This window comes from Podarcis erhardii, assembly GCF_964252035.2.
Source record: "Podarcis erhardii genome assembly, chromosome: 4".
Lineage (NCBI taxonomy): Eukaryota > Metazoa > Chordata > Lepidosauria > Squamata > Lacertidae > Podarcis > Podarcis erhardii.
In genome coordinates this window covers 52,074,325-52,097,361 of record NC_138508.1, presented here as the reverse complement: position 1 = coordinate 52,097,361, position 23,037 = coordinate 52,074,325, and the positions used below count along the sequence as shown (strand labels likewise).

At 40.0% G+C, this 23,037-nt stretch overlaps 1 protein-coding gene across 1 annotated transcript in view; it reads left to right on the top strand.

The window, feature by feature from the left end:
- The window catches only part of ADAMTS5 (ADAM metallopeptidase with thrombospondin type 1 motif 5), a 56,613-nt gene extending 39,595 nt beyond the window's left edge, over nt 1–17,018 (top strand). The window contains exons 4-8 of the mRNA XM_081859415.1: nt 663–946; nt 3,789–3,972; nt 4,585–4,760; nt 5,866–6,041; nt 7,761–17,018. Of these exons, the coding sequence (XP_081715541.1) occupies nt 663–946; nt 3,789–3,972; nt 4,585–4,760; nt 5,866–6,041; nt 7,761–8,331 (1,391 nt within the window). The 3' untranslated portion in view covers nt 8,332–17,018. The remainder of the gene's footprint in view (nt 1–662; nt 947–3,788; nt 3,973–4,584; nt 4,761–5,865; nt 6,042–7,760) is intronic.
- Nucleotides 17,019–23,037: the final 6,019 nt, after the last annotated feature.

Genomic DNA, 23,037 nt, shown 5'->3' with positions numbered 1-23,037 from the left:
GGGGGTCCCAATGAGCACTTGCCACCAATATAGCCTTTCCTGTGCTGATTTGGTTTTTGATTTAATGAATCCTCCTCCCTTCTTACAAGTTTCCCTTGGCTACAGCTGTGTGTCATGCTTTTTCTGGCTTTCCTTATTAAGAAGGCTTAGCTTTTCAACAGCATGTTCAAATGACAGCTTTGTTTATTTTGAAATGTGTCTAGGTCCCATTGATATATATGGAAGACCTCACTCACAGAGTGGGTTTGAGTACACGGAAATTAAAAAGAAACGAAAACCCCTATGCCCGGTTCTGAAGCTGATAGTACCAATTATAAACTGACATGCAAGCCAGAGCAATCTTTTCTTTTTTTAATAGTAGGGGAAATACTTTTTCTATATCTGTAATTTAAAGACCAACTTACTCTGGTGGGACTACTAGAAAATAAAATAAATGGGTTATGAATTGCAGCCTGTGAAATAAAGGTTATTGTAAAAGCAGAGGATATATAGCCACAAGCAGGTTACAGTTAGAGGTTTCCACATGATATATAAGAGCCCAACGGATTTGAACTGAATGGATTTGGAACAAACTCTTGATCACTTTATCTAGTTTGGAAGCTTCAGAGGTATGGCAAGCATCATAGAGAGGAAGCAAATTATAAACTGGGTTGTCCTTTCAGGTAACTGTTTACTGGATCAACCACGAAAACAGATCTTGGGCCCTGAGGAGCTTCCAGGACAAACATATGATGCCATTCGTCAATGCAAGCTGGCATTTGGGTCTGAATACACAGTGTGTCCTGGAATGGATGTGTGCTCTCGTCTGTGGTGTGCGGTTGTTCGCCAAGGTCAGATGGTGTGTTTGACCAAAAAACTCCCTGCTGTGGAGGGGACGCCATGCGGAAAAGGAAGGATCTGCCTTCAGGGGAAATGTGTTGATAAAACGAAGAAAAAATATTACTCGGTATGTTGCTACTTTAATGATCAAACCATATGAAAGTGTACAAGGCCCAATCATGCTGTGGCCTGTTTTGAGTGAGAATTCAAGGGAAATTAATCATCAACAGAACAAGGTATTAGTCTAGGCATCCCACTTTTCTTTGTTAGGATACAGTTGATACTGGACCTCTTGCCTGCTCACCTGGATTAAAAAGAATTCTCGAGCTCTCGAACAGCCACAGAACATGACTTACAATACGATATCTTTATTGTCATTGTCCCTTGTGGAACAATGAAATTGAAAAACTACATAAAACTACCACAAAACTACATAAAACTACATAAAAACTACATAAAACTACATAAAACATTCAAAAACCCCTAAAAAACCCTTAAAAACTCTAAAACCCCATTTTAAAATACACTATACTACAGAGACCCCTTATGCTGCGTTTAGAACCAGAATTGCATTAGCGTAGAAACTGTTTTTCAGGTGGCGAGTCCTGGCCTTTATAACCCTATACCTTCTTCCAGAAGGCAGAAGCTGAAAGAGATCATTTCCGGGGTGCGTACTATCATGTGCTATCTCTGCCGCTTTCTTATGGCACCTGGCAGCATAGATTTGATCTAAGGTGGGAAGAGTGCACTCAATAATTCTCTCTGCAGTCTGGATAGCATTGTTTTTTCCCTGGCCGTGCAGCTCCCAAACCACACGCACAGACCATAAGTTAGTACGCTCTCCACAGTGCAATGGTAGAATGCCATCAACAGGTCCTTTGAGAGATTGTTTTTCCGGAGGATTCTCAGAAAATATAACCTTTGCTGTGCTCTCTTCACCAGGTCTTTGCTGTTCTCTCCCCAGGTTAGGTCGTCTCTCAACTCCATTCCCAGAAATCGAAACACTGAGACCTGTTCCACACACTTCCCCTCAATAATAAGTGGCTGAATATTCAATTTACATTTCCTAAAGCCCACAATGATCTCTTTTGTTTTCTTTAAGTTAAGCAGTAAGTTGTTTTTCCTGCACCACTCCCCCAACTGCTCAACTTCCTTCCTATAGGCCTTCTCCCCCTCTCCAGCCGTAATTAAACCAACCACCGTTGTATCATCTGCGAACTTAATGATCTTATTACTGGGGTATTTGGGGGCACAGTCAGCTGTATAGAGCGTGTATAAAAGTGGGCTCAACACGCACCCCTACGGCGTCCCCGTATTCGTGATGAGATCCGCAGAGACGTGGGAACCCAACCTGACCCTTTGGAAATGGTTTGATAGAAAGTCTAATATCCACCTGCACAAATATGGTGGAAGTCCCAGGTCTAATAATTTGGGCACCAATCTATGCGGAAGAATAGTATTAAATGCAGAACTAAAGTCTATAAATAACAATCTCGCGTAGTTCCCTTGCTTCTCCAAATGAGCATGTAAAGCCATTGCCACAGCATCCTCTGTGGATCTCTTTGCCTTGTACGCAAACTGGTAAGGATCAAGTCCCACTGGCAGACAAGATAAGATGCGCTTCCTCACCAGTTTTTCGAAACATTTCATTATAATGGGTGTCAGCGCCACAGGGCGAAAATCATTCAGACTGTCTAGCTTTGATGTTTTTGGCAGGGGTATAATGGTAGCAGATTTCAGACAGGGTGGAACAGTGGCTTGGGCCAGAGACTGGTTAAAAATCTTCGTAAAGATTCCTGCCAGTTGGTCCGAACAATCTCTTAGCACCCTGCCAGCCACCCCATCCGGGCCCATAGCCTTCCTCGTGTTTACCTCCTTTAATATTCGCCTCACTTCTCCCTCTTCCACCCTGGCAGCATTTCCTGTAGGTAGTGACGCCAATAGCTCTGGCATCCCTGTTGGAGTCACCTCAAATCGGGCAAAGAAGGTATTCAACTCTCCCACCAAGGAAGCAGTACTCTCTACCACTGATGAATTCCTTGATTTATAACCAGACAGATGTTGGACTCCCTGCCACATTTGTCTAGTATCATGATTTCTCAGATGGTTCTCAATTTTTCCTCTGTACTCCGCTTTTGCTTTCCTGATACCCCTCTTCAAGTTCGCTCTTTCTATGCCATACAATACCCGGTCCCCAGTTCTAAAAGCAGGACTTCTGCTGGTCCTGTAGTCTAGCATTTTAACAACACTTGATAGGGGCTCCTGCCTTCACTGGAACCAAACTTACTGGAATTGGAACAGTTTCTGGATACATTAGCCATGACAGGATGTTACCTGGTTGATTGATTATGGGCTGTTAGTGAACAGCCAAGTGATTGTATCTGCACCAGAGTGGGAGCACCTGACATAGTTGCTGGTACAAAGGCTGTCCCAGGTCAAATTGGGTGTTAACTCCAAGTTCTTCCATACCTTGTAGTCCTTGGTTTTAGAAACACAAACTCCTTGTGCCCTTAGTGTTACTTCTATCCTGCACTAGAATGCTACATCTTGCAGTACTCTCCTAGTTTGATTCTGATCCAATATGGAATATTGAAAAGGTAACACGCTAAGGGCAAGAGAACACAAGAAATGCCCTGCCAGATCTGAACAATGTTCCATCTAGTGTAGCATCCTATACCACACATTGGCCAATCAGATGCTCAAGAGAAGCCGAGAAGCAGGTCAGGAAGGCAACAGCTCTGTCCTTTTGTTGAATACCAGCTGTTGGTAATCAGTGGCATGCTGCCTTTGAACCTGGACACTGCATACCAACATCAAGATTTCTAGTTTCAGTAAAAGAGAAAAAGATGCAGAGAAAGAAATGAATGCAATTAGAAAACGGGGAGACTAATTCCAGTGAATTTGGAAGTTGTGTTTCTTCTCCAAGTTTGGCTGATGAGCTTTGCTAACCTTTATCCTTTCTATTTCAGGCTTCAAACCATGGGAACTGGGGTTCCTGGGGACCATGGGGACAGTGCTCTCGCACATGTGGTGGAGGTGTTCAGTTTGCATATCGTCACTGCAATAACCCTGCACCTAGAAACAATGGCCGGTATTGCACAGGAAAGCGAGCAATCTATCGCTCTTGTAATGTCCTGCCATGTCCTGCCAATGGTATGTTTTCCACAAATCAAAGTCAATAACAATGTCAGAGACTGTGTTGTGCAAATGGTGTTTCTTACTGTACCCAGAGCAGTAGTGACATGGTTAAAGACTCTGGACTATTTCTGCAGAGACTCTAGGTTTAAATAATAATTGACATTTCTGCATTCACTATTGCTCTGGGTTGACTACACTGACTACATTCACTTTATGCAACTGCAACTGGTTATCTGATCTAGTGGATTGAAGAAGAGAAGTCCAAGAAATGAAGAGTTGCCCAGAGAGATTTTGCAAGGATCTGTTAGGGCTTCACTAGATGAGTGTTAGTTGCACATTAGACCTACAGGCCATATACAGTATATCAAGGCTTTTTCCTACTTTATGCTACGACAGCTGTTCCACAGATGAATCACAATATGGTAACAGTGTGGCATACTGTTTGATATGATATGTTGTTTTGTTGGATATGATTCGTAAGCTTTGCATTGGCTGTCCCTTGATAAGATGGATTCTGGGTCTTCCAGTGTTGTGAATTTGCGTTTGAAATGATGCACACCTTGTGTGTATGCTAGCATTGGGAGAAAATATGTATACAAATAGTAATGAATGATCATCCTTCTCCAGCTAAAGCTTTTCGCCAGGAACAATGTGAAGCAAGAAACGGTTACCAGTCCGATGCAAAAGGTGTCAAAACCTTTGTAGAATGGGTCCCCAAGTATGCAGGAGTGCTGCCAGGAGATGTTTGCAAGCTCACTTGTCGAGCCAAAGGAACTGGCTACTATGTAGTTTTCTCTCAAAAGGTAAATGTAGTTTCAATAACTGCTTCTCTCTAAGATATCAAAATATTTGTGTTATGAATAGCAGGGGTGGCCAAGGTCTGTTTAAGCTGAAAGCTTTTATATATCCAAATCTTCAACAGCCCCTGGCCAGGCTGTTGCTTCTTCTCTCTCTCTCCCCTGACAGATCTGGCAAGCCCCAGATAATATGCTAAGCCAAACCTTGTTTTAACTAAGCATGGTGCAGTAGCAAAAAGAACCAGGGAAGGGCAAGGGGGGCTACTAGCTGTTATTTGTGAACCTGCATGCTCACACAGTTTTATGAAGCCAATCTTTGGCTTAGCATGCTGTGGAAATGCGACTATATACATGGGTAAAAGACCTTCTTTGAATTCTGTGGTTTTACATAGGTAAAGGTAAAGGGACCCCTGACCATTAGGTCCAGTTGTGGCTGACTCTGGGGTTGCGGCGCTCATCTCGCTTTATTGGCCAAGGGAGCCGGCGTTTGTCATCAGACAGCTTCCGGGTCATGTGGCCAGCATGACTAAGCCGCTTCTGGCGAACCAGAACACTGCACGGAAACGCCGTTTACCTTCCTGTCAGAGCAGTACCTATTTATCTACTTGCACTTTGATGTGCTTTCGAACTGCTAGGTTGGCAGGAGCTGGGACTGAGCAATGGGAGCTCACCCCGTTGCGGGGATTCGAACCGCCGACCTTCTGATCGGCAAGTCCTAGGCTCTGTGGTTTAACCCACAGCACCACCCGTGTCAGGACATGATAACAATCATCTGTTCCTTAGCAGGTCTTAAAATTAGATAAATACAACAAATGACATGGTACACCATGTCATGACTCCTCCAACCATGCTTTTTTGTCAACATTGTTTGGTTGGCGAACTGCATCACAAAATTCAGATGACTGCGAATTTGAAAACACAGCTGTGCTTCATTCTTGATACTGTTTTGGGAAGTATGAATTTGACAGATTCAGCTTTAAATGCAAACTGAATTGAATTCCTGCCATCCCTGCTCTTGAGCTTCCCAAAAAGTTAAGAATGTTCACTAAGAAATCATCCAGAAATAAATCTTAAAACTGTAGTTTTAACCAGCAGTGACTTCATCCAACAGGTGACTGATGGAACGGAATGCAGGCCGTACAGTAATTCAGTCTGTGTCCGCGGCAAATGCGTGAGAACAGGATGTGATGGCATTATTGGCTCAAAGCTGCAGTATGATAAATGTGGAATCTGTGGCGGAGACAATTCCAGCTGCACAAAAATTATGGGAACCTTTAATAAAAAAAGGTAAGAATTCTGATCACAGCTATTGTTTTGCAAGGCGAATTGTTTGTTGCAATGGTGAAAGCTAATTATGTAGGGTTCAGTGAAATACAGTGTTGAATAGCAAATTTGCATGGCAAAGATACAGCCAAGAGTACCTCATCTTCCACTGGAAAGGTCTCACAGGTGCTGCTGCACATTCAAACATAGAGTGTGTAGCAGATGTGTAACAGAACTCATATATAGCAGATAGCAGAGCTTCCACCACTAAGCTGCTTTCCACCAATTTAACACACACACTCTTAACAAAATAGAGATTTTGTTTTCACTCAAAGCGAAGGCATTTGTTATCGGCAAGTAAGTATGCCACTTGATTAGGTTGGCTTGTTTGCTAGATAATCCTACCTTTCTAATAATATTTCTAATAACTGATTGGTGGTAACTACCTTGCACAACCAAGTTACCACTGCTCTCAAACTGTGTATATTATACATTATTATATTATGGATATTATTATATTATATTATATTATATTATATTATATTATATTATATTATATTATATTATATTATATTATATTATATTATATTATATCATATCATATCATATCATATCATATCATATCATATCATATCATATTATTATATTATATTATATTATATTATATTATATTATATTATATTATATTATATTATTATTAGTGTGTGGATACTTCACCCTTTTTTGTTCCTGACCAGACTGAGCATTTCAACTATATTTCAAATTTCACATTTTAAATATATAAGACCTCACTTAATGTCAGGTTTCCTGTTATGAAACTCACTCATATATAACACGACTGACACATGAGAGTAATAATTCTTCAAAAAGCAATAGAAATTATACTGTGTAAAATGTATTAGTTAAATGTTACCACTAGAGATAGGTGAGCTTCCAAAGTGGCTTTTGGATTAACTCAGAAATTAATACTAGTCAGAAATTAATACTAATACAAAAAGATACTAGTCTCCAATAATTATTTTTCACAGGGATTATGAATTAAATAATCAAAATTAGTATTACCGTTATTACTTTTGTGTGTGTGCATGTGTACACTTAATTTTAATTTTCATTCAGTTGTATTTTTTCATTTCTTTAAAAAGCAGGGGGAGAACTCGGGTATATTTTCCAAATTAACCCCACATCTTTTACCTGTCCCCATACAAGCTTGCTCTATTAGTGTCATTGTTTCATGATATTTATTAGGGGGAAATTAAGAAGACAGGGAAGCTGGTATTTCTTCTCCCATTCAAATTTTAATATGAAGGTGGTTCTAGAGGGTGTAACCTTTACCTCTTCTTGGAAGTAATTTAACTTAGTTTAATTAAGTCCAAAAAATTCTTTCTGAAGCCTCAAATAGTTTTCAATTAAGTTTTACTTAGACCTACAAAACTTGATGAACTACTTAGCTGTGTTCAATGGGTCTATGAGTAAAGTTTAGTTGACTATCACCCTATTTCTTGTCATCACGTTTGTGATATCGTATTTCAACAAATGCTGATAAAGTGAGATAAGTGGGATGCTTTCATTGGCTTCAGCAGAATTTGAATTAGCTCATCTTCTATTGGAAATTAGAAAAGACAGATACATTTAACGCTAGACCCAGTTCATTGTCAGATAAGTGAACTACTATCAATGGCTTCAATAGGTTTTGAAAGACTATCCATTTCTTCCTCACTAACATGTACTTTTCTTACATTTCAGTAAGGGCTACACAGATATCGTGAAAATACCAGAAGGAGCAACACACATCAAAATCCGACAGTTCAAAGCAAAAGACCAGAGTAGATTCACAGCTTACTTGGCCCTGAAAAAGAAAAATGGTGAGTACCTTGTCAATGGGAAGTACATGATCTCAACCTCAGAAACCATCATTGACCTCAACGGAACTGTCATGAACTATAGCGGCTGGAGTCACAAGGACGATTTCTTGCATGCAATGGGACATACAGGCACGAAGGAGATCCTGATTGTACAGATTCTTGCAACTGACCCAACTAAACCATTGGATGTCCGTTACAGTTTTTATGTGCCAAAGAAGCCAACCCAAATGACAAACTCTGTCACCAGCAACAGCAGCAGTAACAAACTGGCAACGCCACTCACCCAACCCCAGTGGGTGACTGGACCGTGGCTTTCTTGCTCTCGAACATGTGACACAGGCTGGCACACAAGAACTGTCCAGTGCAAAGACAGAAATGAAAAATTAGCTAAAGGGTGTCTTCTGTCTCAAAGACCTTCAGCATTCAAGCAATGCTTGCTCAAAAAATGTTAACCTGTGGTTCCGTCGGCTTCTTAAAAAGGAGCCTCATTAAGTCGTAGTTGACATGTTGACATAAGGTCTACCCCGGCACAGAGAAAAGCCAACATTTCAATGTGCTTTCATGTTGTCTCAAATTATGGGCAGAATCTGCCTATTTGGACCAAATGAAGATATGCACTGCTCTGAGTGACAGTGAGGTGATCTTAATATGTCAAAGGCACTAAACATTAGTCGCTACAAGCCCTTTGTATCTGCAAATAAGAAGAGGATAAACCAGTGAATCATCTCCCTTATCTCACCTACCTCTAACACAGTATGTCCTTAGACAACTTGTCATACTTACCCACGATACCACAATAGCTTTTTTATACTATTTGTAAATATCTCTGCTTTGGTATGTCACTTTATAATCACTTGATCATCTTGTGGAAGAACAAAGGCCTTTCTATACAACACAAGTGATTGACCAAAGTATGTCTGCAGCCATTGAGGACTCCACCTTTTCAAAAATGGCTGCGGATATTTTACTGGAAAGTTAAAGAGCTTGCTGCTTTATTTAAAAAAAAAAAAAAGATTTAATTTTTGACAAAAGGAAATGCATTTCCATCCTAGGAATTTCCTGACAAGACTTTAGTTCTGTATTAATGCCTTTCTTACCAGATATTCTCATACAAGTGGACCTCTGCAGCAAAGAGAGAGAGAGAGAGAGCTGCTAGCATGTATCTTGAAAATGTAAAAGGGGGGCATACTTAATTCTGTTTTAGCAAATGAGAGGGTCATGATCCAGTCCCATATGTGCATCCTTCCACGTGCAGGGAGACAGTGTGAAGGAATTCTACATGTCAGAGCAGCACATATAAGAGAGTTTGGTGAGGCACTGGATAACGCCTTCAGTGTCTTCTATCTCAAATATTCTGATACCTATTCACATCTTTCTTTTATTAGTTTCACAGTGGCTTCTAATGGAAATCTAACAATGTAGTGAATTTGTTATCTACTGAAGAAGCTATGAAGAAATCAAAATACATAGCATAGGTTTCTTGCATGTAGCAATGTATTGTCTAATACTTCTAATTTTGGGATGCATTTTTACCACTTGGACAACACCAATCCAAATGCACAGGCTCAGTTATGAACCAAGATATATTGTGCACGAACTGTCCCATTGTTGCGATGGAGCATGTGCAATCTTCTGCACATGTGGCTTGGGCCACTCCATTGAATTCTTTCAGGTGCACCTCAAAACTCCCATACAATTGGGGGTGCCCATGCACAATTTGTTTTAATTAGTTAATTTTAAAACAAACAAAAAAACTATAAAATATATTTATTTTTTTGTGACATTGCATATTTTTGTAGATTAAGGCTGCAATCCTTACTTGGGAGTAAGCCCCACTGAGTATAACGGGACTAGCTTCTGAGAAAATATGTACAGTATAGCTCAGCAAGGGCCACAAGAAGTGATAGCTATAGTCAGTGCTTTTTTGGGGGGACACAGGGGTACACATACCCCTAAACATTTTGTGAATATAAGTTTAGCCTCATTGAGGGGCAGTATTTCAATATGAGTAGGAAAATGAGAGTATCCCTAAACATTTATTTTTTTTGGGGGGGGAAGCACTGGCTATAGTCAATATTCTGAAGAGTATTTCCACCAATAAAAGGATGCAATTTTTTCCAGGGCATAGGCAAATAAATTTTCCATTTTAGAAAGGTAACATAAATACCTCGATCTGAAATGTGATGAAATTAATTGAATTTTGGATGATGTTTATATAATATGGAATATATATATATGGGTATAAAATCTCAGTAAAAGAAGATTGCCCCTCTGCTCCTAGTGCCTTCCACAAATATTGCAAGTATGGACAATTCTTGATTTTCCATTGCAATTTAGTTTTAGATTTCAGGGGAGTCAGGACTATATCTGAAAGTACCCAAGTTTAATTTTGATCTAAAGTATTTGCACTCCAGCACCAGTTCTGATGTTGTTCTGGAACAGTGGTTAAAATGCACCATTCCAAGCATTTATTTTCTAATGTAGGACGTTTTAGGGTGAATAGATTGTTAAACCACTCCCATTTATATAGGCCAGGAGTAGGAAACCCTGTGGCCCTCTAGAAAACTATGTGTTTGCATTCCTGTTGGCACTCCAGAACCTGTGGCATTTCAGACATCTTTCACCATCCCTGATCATTGGACATATGAACTAGGGCTGGTCAGGTTTGGTGTCCAACAACATCGGGAGAGCTATAGGTTGCCAACACCTGATACAAGTCCTGTTTACAGCTATTTCATTGGAGTACAGTAGTACTCCCATTTATAAGTAATAGCCTGACTTGATAAGACATTATCATCAATGATGATTGACAACTGCACTTTCACATCCAGGTCAGATTGATGCCCATTAGGACTGATAGCGCAGAAGGCAGGGAGACCAACAGTAGACAGAGCCAACATCAGCCAGAACCAGAGCCAATGACTGGTGGAGCCAATGAATTCTCAGTATGTCTCTAGTCTCTTCTCTGTTGCATTATAAAATGGCAACACCAAGACTAACAAGGAGGAAGCTGACAGCAGCAGCAGCCGCCGGACTGATTGTAGGAAGGCAGGCATTGTCCTAATTGCCCTAAAAGACCAGCCGAACAGATATGGGTTTGAAGAATGTAGGTGCATTTACTAGGTACATAATATGTTGATCCAAACAAACAGGCGTTTCCAGAAAACACATTGATGGATTAAAACAGCTGTTCTCCAGCACTGTTCTAGCGTATGTAATTACGCATAGCTAGTTGTGGCAGAATATGAATAGGGTTGTGCATCCAGATTTAGATCAAAAAGTGCATCCCATCTGTAGCATTGCAAGGTGAATTAGCAACATCCACATTCAAATGCACGCCTCCTTTTTATACCTGTGATTCCTGTCCAGAGAAAGAGTGACACATATGAAATACACTTCTGCAGAATGCTTCCACCTGTGACTATCGGACTAGGAGAGATATCAGTTTAGTACATTCTTTGATCCACTTTCTGTTCCAAATTATAGAGGTCCCCTGACTTTAAACAGTTCTCATGCCATTAAACAAATTCTGATCTTATGTGCATAATCAAGGAGATAGAGCTTTCTATCTATAAAAGATGTAACTCTTTCTTCAGTGATCTTGGGCTGTGATCGGTTTTTTTTTACTGAAAGAAAGGGCAGTGCAGAGATTTTTTAAAAAACCCAGGAAATGAACTTCAAGCTGGTGCCAATCTTCAATATTTAATCTTTTTATATTAACTGAAGAATCAATCATATTTGGCACCATGTCCAGGATCACCTTTCAGTACTTGCCTAAATTCTTTATGAGCAGAGGCCTGAGGTGCTTGAACATTATGGGTTATATCCAGGGCTTTTTTCCAGCTGGAACTTGCTGGAACTCAGTTCTGGCTCCTTTCAAGTGGGTGCCATTGCCATTATAAGGCAACAAGGGAGGTGCTCTTGGTGAGTTCCAGCATCTTTTTTTCTAGAAAAAAAGAACTGGTTAGATCAGTGAATCAATGCTCCTATATTCTAGGGTTGATGAACCTGTAGCCATCCAGATGTTGTTGGACTTCAGATCCCATCAGCCCCAATTAGCATGGCCGATGGTCAGGGATGAAGGAAGTGATAGCCCAACAACATGTGTAGGGCCACAGGTTCCCCATCCCTGCCTTACACTCTAGTTTTCCCAAGCAATAGTAAAGGAAACTTTTAACTGAAAGTAGTCCCTTCAAGAGCAGGAAAGGGAAAACTCAAAAGAAGCAACTGAATCCAGTAAGCTAAATGCAGAGATGGTGTACATACAGTGTAATCCTACACATGTAGAAGTGTGTGCGATTGAGTTCCATGAAACCAACTTCCTGGTAAGCGTGTTTAGGATTACTGCCATCATGGTCTAAGTTACATGGGCACATGTAAGTTACTCAAACTCAGGTAAAAGCATGGAAAGAAACTGAATTTTAGTTTCCTTATTATAGCATGATCCTAGGACATGTGTGACATATGGTAAGCACAGTACACTTTGGCAAGAAATAAAAAAGGCAAAATTAAGGAGAACTGTGTGTTTGCCCTTTTCCTGGCCCCTCCCTACCTCTCTTGCTCTCTTCCACATTGCTTTCTGCACTCATAAATGTGAAACTGGTGCCAATTGTGTCACTTTATAGTTTCTGACTATGTTTGAAGCAGGTCAGTGCCAGAGACTCAAATCTAGTCACCACCTGATGTACTGTTTGGTTATTCAGATTTTCTCTGAGAATTCTACTAGCTTGAATGGGAGCGTATCCACTGCTAAAATCACAACTGGTGCCATGATTCAGTGCATCTCTGCACAGTGAAGGCTAACTTTCCAAATAATCCTCTACACTAGAAAGCTGTAATCCTCAAACCACATGCTGTCACTGTATGAAACCTATTGGGTGGTTTAAAGATTGAATAAGGCTGAATGGAGTAACTTTTCCATGGAAATAGTTTATCCTATGGGGAAGGTGTGGGGAAAGATGTTGGTAACTGATCACAGATGTAAAAAGAAAAAAAGAAAATTAAAAATTAAAAAAACAAAAAAGTAAAAAAGCAACATAGCACTGAAAAATAAATAATTTATTGTTTTTACAAATTGGTATGTGAATGGATGTAATGAATTTATTTATTCTTATTTAACATGAAATGCCAATTGTGAAAATTCTTCTATATTTAAATTGTTTTGCTATCACTTCTTTGTCTGTCTTTCCCTCTTTTTCCCCTTTAATTTATGCCTTATATTTGAATGGAAAGTACTATGTGAATTTATCAGCACGCAGCACTGGTTGCTTTTATATTGTTTTTCTTTGATTTATCTGGAACGCGTGTGTATGTGAATGTGGTGCATGCATGTGAGAGTATGGTTAATAGTACAAATAAATATACTTGGGTGAATGGCTGTGTGGGTGTTATCACATATATAAACATACAGAATGCACACGCATCCATACAGATATGTGTCTGTATATGTATACTGATATATTTTGTAACCACGGCTTTTCTTTTCCTTGCAACTACCTTGCATTGCATTATTTTCAAAGCTTGTAGTTACAGGGTGCAGTCACAGGTTTAAGCATTGTATAAGAACCTTCTCCCGTCACCTCATTCTTGTACCTCCATCTACCCAAGGCCTGCTTTCAAACATTATTTCTGCAGCTTCCTCTATAGCTTCCTTTGGGATGTCATGGGGAAGCTGTTTGTGCGAAGTAACTCTCTTGTGGTTCCCCTTTAACCATACCTGCAGCTTCTTTGAAAATGATGGGTTTTGGTGTTTTGACATTAGTGGGCCCCTTACCATAAATGGCTTCCCATGTAGCTGGTATCTAGGCAGTTCCCCATTTAATTTGTAGTTGTGCTGCAAAAATAATGCCTGGGTTTGTCTTGTAAGCTCACTTTGATCTGTTTGCACTAGTGGTATGACAAACTAATCACACAAACCATTTTCCATGGGTAGAAGGCTGCCAGAGAAAAAGCATAGTTACCACAGAGATGGCAACCGGTCTCATTCATTTGATATCTCATGTTACGGATAGCCAAGAGCCTCAAAATCAATAGGGCCTAAGCATATATCCATCATTGTAATACATGTTTATTTCAGTGGGACTTGAATAAGGCTGTAGTAAATAGCTGGTGGTTCTAAAATGCACTTCATGTGCACAGCCAGGCATCTGATTCAATGTTCTTTGCGTTTTGAGCTGAACACACATATATCCTAAAATACATGGTTCATAATCTAGTGAACAAAGGTATGATGGGGCACCTGAGGTTTTCTGGAGACTCCACAGTACCAAAACCCAGAACCAAATGGGTTTCTCTCATCCATCCACTTTCCCATTGCTTCTAGTGAAGCAGTTTATACAAGAGCTGTTTCTCTTTCTTCCTGCAAAGAGCTTCAGGTAACCTGAAGATTGGGGAAAACATAATTAGCTCAGCCCCAGAGAAGCAAGTACTAGCTTTGGCATGTCCTCAGTGGAAGCAGAAGCCTGAGAATGAAGAAAACATACTGAGTCATATTTCTGGATGTGAAAGTACCAATGCATTGAGAATGCAAAAGCAATTAAATCAATATTACTGAGGCAACTGGCTTATGAAACCAACTTTTCATAAACCATACTGTAAATCTGCAATCCTAAGCCTATTTACCTGGGAGTAAATCCTATTTAACTCAATAGGACTTCCAAGTAGGAATGTATAGATTACACTGTCAATCCGGATTAATCTTAGAACCACCTTACTTGTTTAAAGGCCCCTTCAGTGGTGCATATCAGACACACAAAACAAAAATTACACCAACCATATTAGTGATTCTGAAACGTATTTAAACTCTTCAGGTTGGAAGCCATTGTCTTTTGCCAACTAGTAACAGATGGTTGTTCCATCCAAACGGTTACAACATATTACTGGTGCATCCAGCAACAACATCTGAAACATTTTTAATGGCCAAAAGTCCTAGGAGCTGCCACTATTGCACATATATAACAACAGGTGCATTTTGTGAAGTAGCTGAAGAAACCAGATGGCTTCACTAGATGCACAACAGAAAAGTTCAGACACTTGTTTAATACTATGAATAATTCATGGTAGAAATATGTAATGCCATCTATTTATGAGAACTTTTTTCTAGTAGTTCAGGAATTCTAGCAACCACCCTGCACAGCTAGAGAGAGAGAGAAAGAGCGCAATACCAAAATTTCAATCTAGTTACAAAACATTTTTCAGTATGTAGCATACAAGTTAAGAAAGTGTGTGTCTTTTATTAGCTTCCCCTTCTATGTACCATTTTATGTTGTTTTCCAACTGCTACTCAGTCAGTTTCACAATTCAGTTGTTTTAGCCCTGGTGAATGACTTCTGATGTTCAGGTTTCGCCGCAGTACTGGCCTATTGATTACTTTTATCCTTGAATGTGTAAACTCAGTTGCTTTAGAATGTGAAAAACATTCAGGGCAGGCACTATCAATTCTCAATACTTCTAACTCAATAACAAATTGGGAAATAAATGTTCATGTCTGTTACACTGGATTCAGTGAAGCAATCTAAGCAGGTGTGGTGTCTATTGTAACGGGTGACGGTTACAGATTAACACCCCAAAAATACCAGATATTTTGCTAGTATCTTGTAGTCAGAAATCACTTAGCCTAATGCTCCTGCTCCCTGAACTCTTAATTCAAAGCTGAGATGTAACAAACAAATGCCAGAAAATGTGTTTTCATGCCAGCTGAAGACTTTTATGTACAACTAAATAATTAGATGTGTGTGTGTGTGCAGATTCATGTATCTGTATAAAATATGTGCTGTATATGGATGAGCAAGGAGATCAACATCAGCCTTCACCAGCTTGGAACCCTGCAGCTGTTTTCAACTACAGTTCCATCAGTCCTAGTCATCCCATCCAATGGGATGGGAGTTGTAGTCCAAAATATCTGAAAGGCACCAAGTTGCCAAAGGCTGGCCTATTTAATTATTGGGTACATAGTGAGCATTTATTACTTCCACTACATCAGGCTATAGCCAGAATAACTTCACCAGAGTTAACAATTTACATAATTATATATGTGAATTTAACGCAAAATACACCAAATTTGATATATTATACTATAAAACATAATGGCACTTCACAGCAAAACCCATTCAAAACACATGGTAAACTGCCCCATCGAATGCTATACTAAACATCCGTGCACCGGAGAAATGTTGGTTCAATCAATTTTAACCTTGCTACAGATAAATAAACTTTGGGGTGGGGGAGTGAACAAACATGTAAGAGAGAAAAGGCTGGGCTACACTAGGACTCCATAGAATAATAATAAAAATAAAAAAACTAGCAGAGATCTTGCTGTTGGAAGATGACTTAAAAGCCAGTGGGTTCGGTCTGGCTGTACCAACAGGACACATTGCACTAAAATACAGACAGCCAGTCTATGGCCTGTGTGCTCCATGGCCCTGCTTGACACGATTTCTGGCACACATACCAAGAAAGTTGGCCATCATGGCACTAAAGCACCACAGCTTTTTTTTTTCCTTTAAAGTTGCTGATGAAGGAAAACTCCACAACTGCTCTGAGCAATGAATTCCACAGGCCAACTGTCCTTTACTTATAAAACCTTGTTGCATACTGATTTCTCTTTACCCTTGCCTCCCTGCAGTGTTTTCTGTATACTAAACATGTCTTTTGACAGTGCAGTGACCAAAGCTGGACAGTAACTCCAGCTGAGAACCAATACTGCTAACTATAATGGTGCTATAAACTCCTGGGTCTTTCATATGAATCTGCTGTTAATGCCAACCAAAATGATTTTTTTATTTTTTTGCATTTCCTGGCCTTATAGTAAACACCTCATTATTGAATGTTAGTGTGGCCGTTGTGTTCTGTAATACCTTGCACTAGATGTTTTAGACATTTATTGGTAAACACCTTAGGAAACTGATGTGTGTGTTGCCAGCTTTTTGTCTTTTGTTGGGAAAATGCCTTACCATAGTGAATTAACACTGGAGAACACTGCAGTGTCAGCCATTGTACAAGATTTGTACTGTATTATGAAATATTAAAGGCCAGCGCCTTGAAGCTATACAACTATGATGACCAATGTAAAAGAGACCAGTTGTGATCTTAACTGATTTTGTGGCTTCAGTTGAAGTAATAAACAGTGTCATGGGCTTGACTAGTTCCTGTAGATTTTGTCTTTCCATTCCTCCAACCAGCAGCCTTAACCAGAGACTGGGTTGTTTCTATTCTGCAAGGTTCAGTGAGGTGGCTGTTCATGTACATAAATAGATGTGCATTAAAAAACAGCTGCTTTTTACTTATAGAAGGAGTGGAGGGAGGTGCACCTAAGTTCCACCCAGTGAAAATGGTTATCAGTATAACTTTCCTTAGTGGTAGTAAAGGGGGTAAGGAAACTCAAAAATATTTGAAATCTTCACTCACCACCCCTGAATTCAGAATGATGTTATTCTTCAAAAGGTTTTTAGCTGACATCTAGATGAGAAGCTTACAAATTAAATGAATATTGATGAGAAAAGGTGAAATGTTATCCCCCCCGCCCGCCCCCCAATTGCTCTCTCTCCATTCTGGAATGTTGTGTTGTTCTTCAACAGATTTCATATTTGGGGTGGATATATATTATATATAGTCAGAAAATAGCAAAGTAAATGTCCCCCCCCTTTGAATCTGCCTACATAGTTTTTAATACAGCTGTTCATATGCAGCTACTTTGAGCTATAGTATGATGGCACAAGAGAGAGACACAGATAGGCTACCAATGATTTTCTTCCACACAGCACTGAAAGCTTTGATTTGCCCAGGAAAGTAGTCCATAGAGAATATTTTACTGTGCTGTAATATTTTTTCCAAAAATAACAGGGTTACACCTATGCAATGTGGGTTGAGTAAAAATTCTTTCCCAAGTCCCAGTTCTATTTATGTGGCAAATTGAGAACTGCTACCCATCCAGTTGCTTTCAAGCCAGCATCTCATTTGAAGTCGGTGTTGTCCTTTCTAGTTACAGCCCTGTTCATTCCTTATAATAAGAGGGAAATGGAAAGAAGAACAGCTGCCTAGGGTCTTGTTGCAATCGCCACATATTATCTATACCTGTGGATACAGCTTCCTTTGATAGGAATCTAAGCTATGAAAAGATTTTGAGAGAAAATACCAGGAGGACATTGCATTCCAATACACAGAGCTATAAACTTGGCTTCCCCTCTTCAACAGAAAAAAAGGGAAATCGTGGGTGGTGTTTTTCATTTTTATATTATTATTTTTTTGTAAACCTCAGTCTCTTGAAATCAGTAGTCAGATGTCAGTGTGGGTTTTTCTTTCCCTTGAAATACTAAATGCTTTTGGAGTTAGTTCATTTTCTATACCTAAATGTTTGCCCCAAACGTAACTGAAAGTTAAAGCAAATGTGTTTAACAATACCCCAGTGGTGTTCTTTTAAAAGACAGGTGGGTAGCTGTTTTGGGATGGAAAAAATTAAGAAGGAAAGGAAAGGAGGTATTTAATCCTTCCTGCATGTCAAATCTCACCCACAAAGACATCCCTCCTCCCTCTCATACACACTCCTGTTTCTAAACATTAGTGAAAAGGATACATGTGTGTTTCTAGAATGTGGGGTGCGTGGGGTGGTTTGATGTTGATGGGGAAAGGGTTTTTCAAAAGGCTTGGGTTGGAACCCCTTTTTTCTGAATTTGTCTAGTTTTTGTCCAGGCCGTCACATCTCTAATAACAAATAAATTGCAATGCAGTATTGCCAATGTAATAACACCACCTACAAAATATATACATTATTTTAGAGAGCTGTCAAAAAGGCTGTGGACATGGAAACAAAGTCCTCCAGGGAGTTCTGCTTCTGCTTCTACACTTTTGTCATCCCTCTCCTTCAACAGCCTAATGGATAGCTGCTGCTACCAGTTCTGCTCACATTAAAGACAAGATTAGAAGTAATGGCTTCCAGAGTATGGATTCACCCAGCTGATCATGCAAATCGTTGTCATTTATTTACAAACCACTTTTTCATTTAAGAAAGACCCACAAAGTGCTGGACAATGTTAAAAGATAATGCAATAAAAATACTGAGACCCTAGAGTAGGGTGTGTGTTTATTATTTACTAAATTTCTGTATCACCCTTCATCTGAGGATCAAAGGATGGTTTACATTATAAAACCACAAAAATACCATAGTAACAAACCAAAGCAATAACCACCCCACACACAGTTTAAAAGGCAATAGATGGTTTAATTACCCAAAGGCCTGGGAGATGAATGTTTCTGCCTGGTGCCTAAAGATATGTAACGTTGGCTCTAAGCATACTTACTTTCGTAGAAGACAACATTAAATAACAAAGACAAGGCATTTGTCCTGAACTGAAATGGTTTGGCCCTACTTTCTTGAAGTATCGTCACTTAACTTGCTGCGTATACCTGTACGGCTGGATGTCTGCCTGCTCATCTTTTTGGCCAAACTCCTGAATGTGGGTGTTCTGTTGTCACATGCACTACGGTTTGTTATCTCTGCATCATCTTTTTTTGCCCCTTCAAATAAACAGTTATGTGCTGATGTGCACATAAAATAGCACTATGATTTGATTTCTTGACCTGCAACAATATGCAGCAGATCTAATTCCCGAGACACATCAAATGGAAGCAAAATGGTTGAATAACTCAAATCACATGACGACCTACTTTCAACCACTAATTGGCTGGAATGTTTTCATGAAACTTAGGAATTTTCCTTTAGAGCTGTCTTAATATACACACATTCAAATACTAAGTAGCAAAAGGTTTTCCTGTCACTATTTAGAAACATTCACCTCATCAACTTATGCCAGCATCCCTATTTATTGACAGGTTCCTCATTCTGTTAACTCCAGTGCATTTCCCCTCAGCTCATCTCCCTCAGGACGCTCTTTCCAAGTTGTCTGCTAATCCAAAAACAAATTCATAGGACAAACCACCTACACCCCACTTCAAAATTCCTTTTGTGCAACATTCTCAGATACTTTTACCCCCAGCTAGAAAGGACCTCTCTCCCCACCCACAGGGCCAGGTTTGTGTATGCCTTGTGGCTTTTCCAAGGCTGTGGCTCACAGGACTGGGCAAGTCTGCAATATTTTATTTAACAATAACAGTAGCTGCAGCTATTTCAGTTTTATCACCCAACCCAAATATCATTACTATTTGGAATTACTGTCCAGTTACATATCCAGATATCAGCCAAGGCAACTTGTTGCAAAACAGGCTGATTTGAACTAGCAGTCATAGTAGTTAAACAAATTTCTCAAGAAGGCAATAACACTTTTCATATTTGTAGAAATGTCAAGCTTTCAACACTATAGGGATCAAAGCCGAACTTAATTAGACAAATCAAGTTATTTTCTCTTTAACTGAACTGTGCAGTATGGAGACATGCATACAGCTGATGCACATGCAACACACATTTCCCCAAAGTACCCTGGAACTGGAGTTTGTTAATGGTGCTGGGAATTGTTACTCAATGGGGAGCAAGCTACAGTTCCCAAGATTCTTTGGTGGACACCATGTTTATGTTAAACATATGGTGTACACCAGTAAAAGCAGAATAGTTTTCTACAATTATATTTCATGCACTAAGCCACTGTTTTTACTATTTTAAAATCTGCTCTCCATGATCTTGTTTTATTTTGCATTTGCCTCAAAGCATACAATAAAAACATTGTTTTTGGAAAGTCATGAAAAGGTACATTAATAAAATTGGGAGGGCCCTCTTAGTTAAATATATAGTCAGACCAACTTTTTGTCATTTTTTTTTACAAAAAAAACCTTATTTATACTTTTCAGACAGGCTATTTTAGCACATCTGCTTATTCATCTGACATCAACATGAAAGGTAAACATGTATGTACATTTGTAAAGCAGATTTTTGTTAAACGCCTTTGGATGTTTCTGTTCAAAATGTTTAGCACATCTGATTAGAATCTGCACATGCTGACTACAACAGTAGCAGGGCAATCCAAACCTTCTTTGGGCCAGTTCTGGCAACTTAGCCAGCCTCCTCCTGGCTTCTCATTTCATCCTATGCACACATTACTCCACCAGTGTAGAATTGCCCCTTCTGCCTTTTCAACGCAGCTGGCAGTGTAAGGCCCCAAAACAGGAGGATAAGGAAACAGTGAGGGGCTGAGCCAGCAGGGCATCCGGTGGATTTCAATCTGGGCCTGATCACTATGCAAATGCCCACTCTCCATTTTATATACCAAAGCCTAGAGGATTCTAAGAGCTGCAGAAATATAATACAGGAGGCAAAGTATCTGAAAATAGCTGAACGTTCCTACTGCAGAAATTGTTTAAGACTACATAGATTTCTTTTCTCCTTTTAAAATAAAAGACACCTCCTTCCTCAGCAAACACACTTTAGTGTGGCAAATGGAACCACAGCAACTTGCTAGGTGTCATTTTATTTGAATTCCAGCTTATCAGAAGCCATTTATCATCATCATCACAATAATTTATTATTTATACCCCGCCCATCTGGCTGAGTTTCCCCAGCCACTCTGGGCAGCTCCCACTCAAGTGTTAAAAACAATACAGCATTAAATATTAAAAACTTCCCTAAACAGGGCTGCCTTCAGATGTCTTTTAAAAATAGGATAGCTACTTATTTCCTTGACATCTTCTGGGAGGGCGTTCCACAGGGCGGGCGTCACTACCGAGAAGGCCCTCTGCCTGGTTCCCTGTAACCTCACTTCTCGCAATGAGAGAACCACCAGAAGGCCCTCAGCGCTGGCTCTCAGTGTCCGTGCTGAACGATGGGGCTATACAGGACTGAGGCCATTTAGGGCTTTAAAGGTTAGCACCAACACTTTGAATTGTGCTCAGAAATGTACTGGGAGCCAATGCAGATCTCTCAGGACCAGTATTATGTGGTCCCGGCTGCCACTCCCAGTCACCAGTCTATCTGCCACATTCTGGATTAATTGCAGTTTTCGGGTCACTTTCAAAGGTAGCCCCACATAGAGCACATTGCTGTAGTCCAAGTGGGAGATAACTAGAGCATGCACCACTCTGGCGAGACAGTCCGCGGGCAGGTAGGGTCTCAGCCTGTGTACCAGATGGAGCTGGTAAACAGCTGCCCTGGACACAGAATTAACCTGTGCCTCCATGGACAGCTGTGAGTCCAAAATGACTCCCAGGCTGTGCACCTGGTCCTTCAGGGACATAGTTACCCCATTCAGGACCAGGGAGTCCCCCACACCCACCCGCCCCCTGCCCCCCCAAAACAGTATTTCTGTCTTGTCAGGATTCAACCTCAATCTGTTAACCGCCATCCATCCTGCAACTGCCTCCAGGCACTCACACAGAACATTCACCGCCTTCACTAGTTCTGATTTAAAAGAGAGGTAGAGCTGGCTGTCATCTGCATACTGATGAACACCCAGCCCAAACCCCCTGATGATCTCTCCCAGCAGCTTCATATAGATATCAAAAAGCATGATGGAACCCTGAGGCACCCTAGGATCCCTCACCCTAGGTATCAGACACCCTAGGTGAAAGCCATCTTAGGTGAACAGGGCTCTAGCACTACCGTGAAACAGTGCCATACCAATGCTGCAGAAACATTAGTTACCTTTTCAGATGTGGTGTAATGGCACTTAACAAAACTGCTGTTCAGGACAATCACAAATCCAGTTGTGTTGATATAAATCTACACATCTTATATTTAATCTTCCCAATGAGTCTTTTCAAAGGACTGCAAAGGTAGCACAGAATGATGGACTGGAGATATTTACCATGCACACAAGATAATGCTAATGGTTGTGCATATCTGTAGGATAGATGCCTGCACACATTGCCATAGCAGACCACTGAAAATTCAAAATTAATTAATGTTTGAAAACAATTTTGAAGATAAATTTATTATGTATTATATATATATTATGTTGTACCCCACTTTTAGACTGATTTTAATGAATAATGGGTCACCTAAATGAAGGACTAAACTAAGAGGAGGATAAATGGCTCATTTCAAGGTAGTAGTTTAAAGCAATGCTTAAGAGTGAGTTCAACACTCTCTTTGCTGATGTAGCTGCATATTCATGGCATTACACCAATCTGGAGATGTTACTTCAGAATCAACTATATTATACTACATTGTGTTGCAGGTTGTAGCCATCAACACATGGAAGAGAGTCAATCCAAGCATT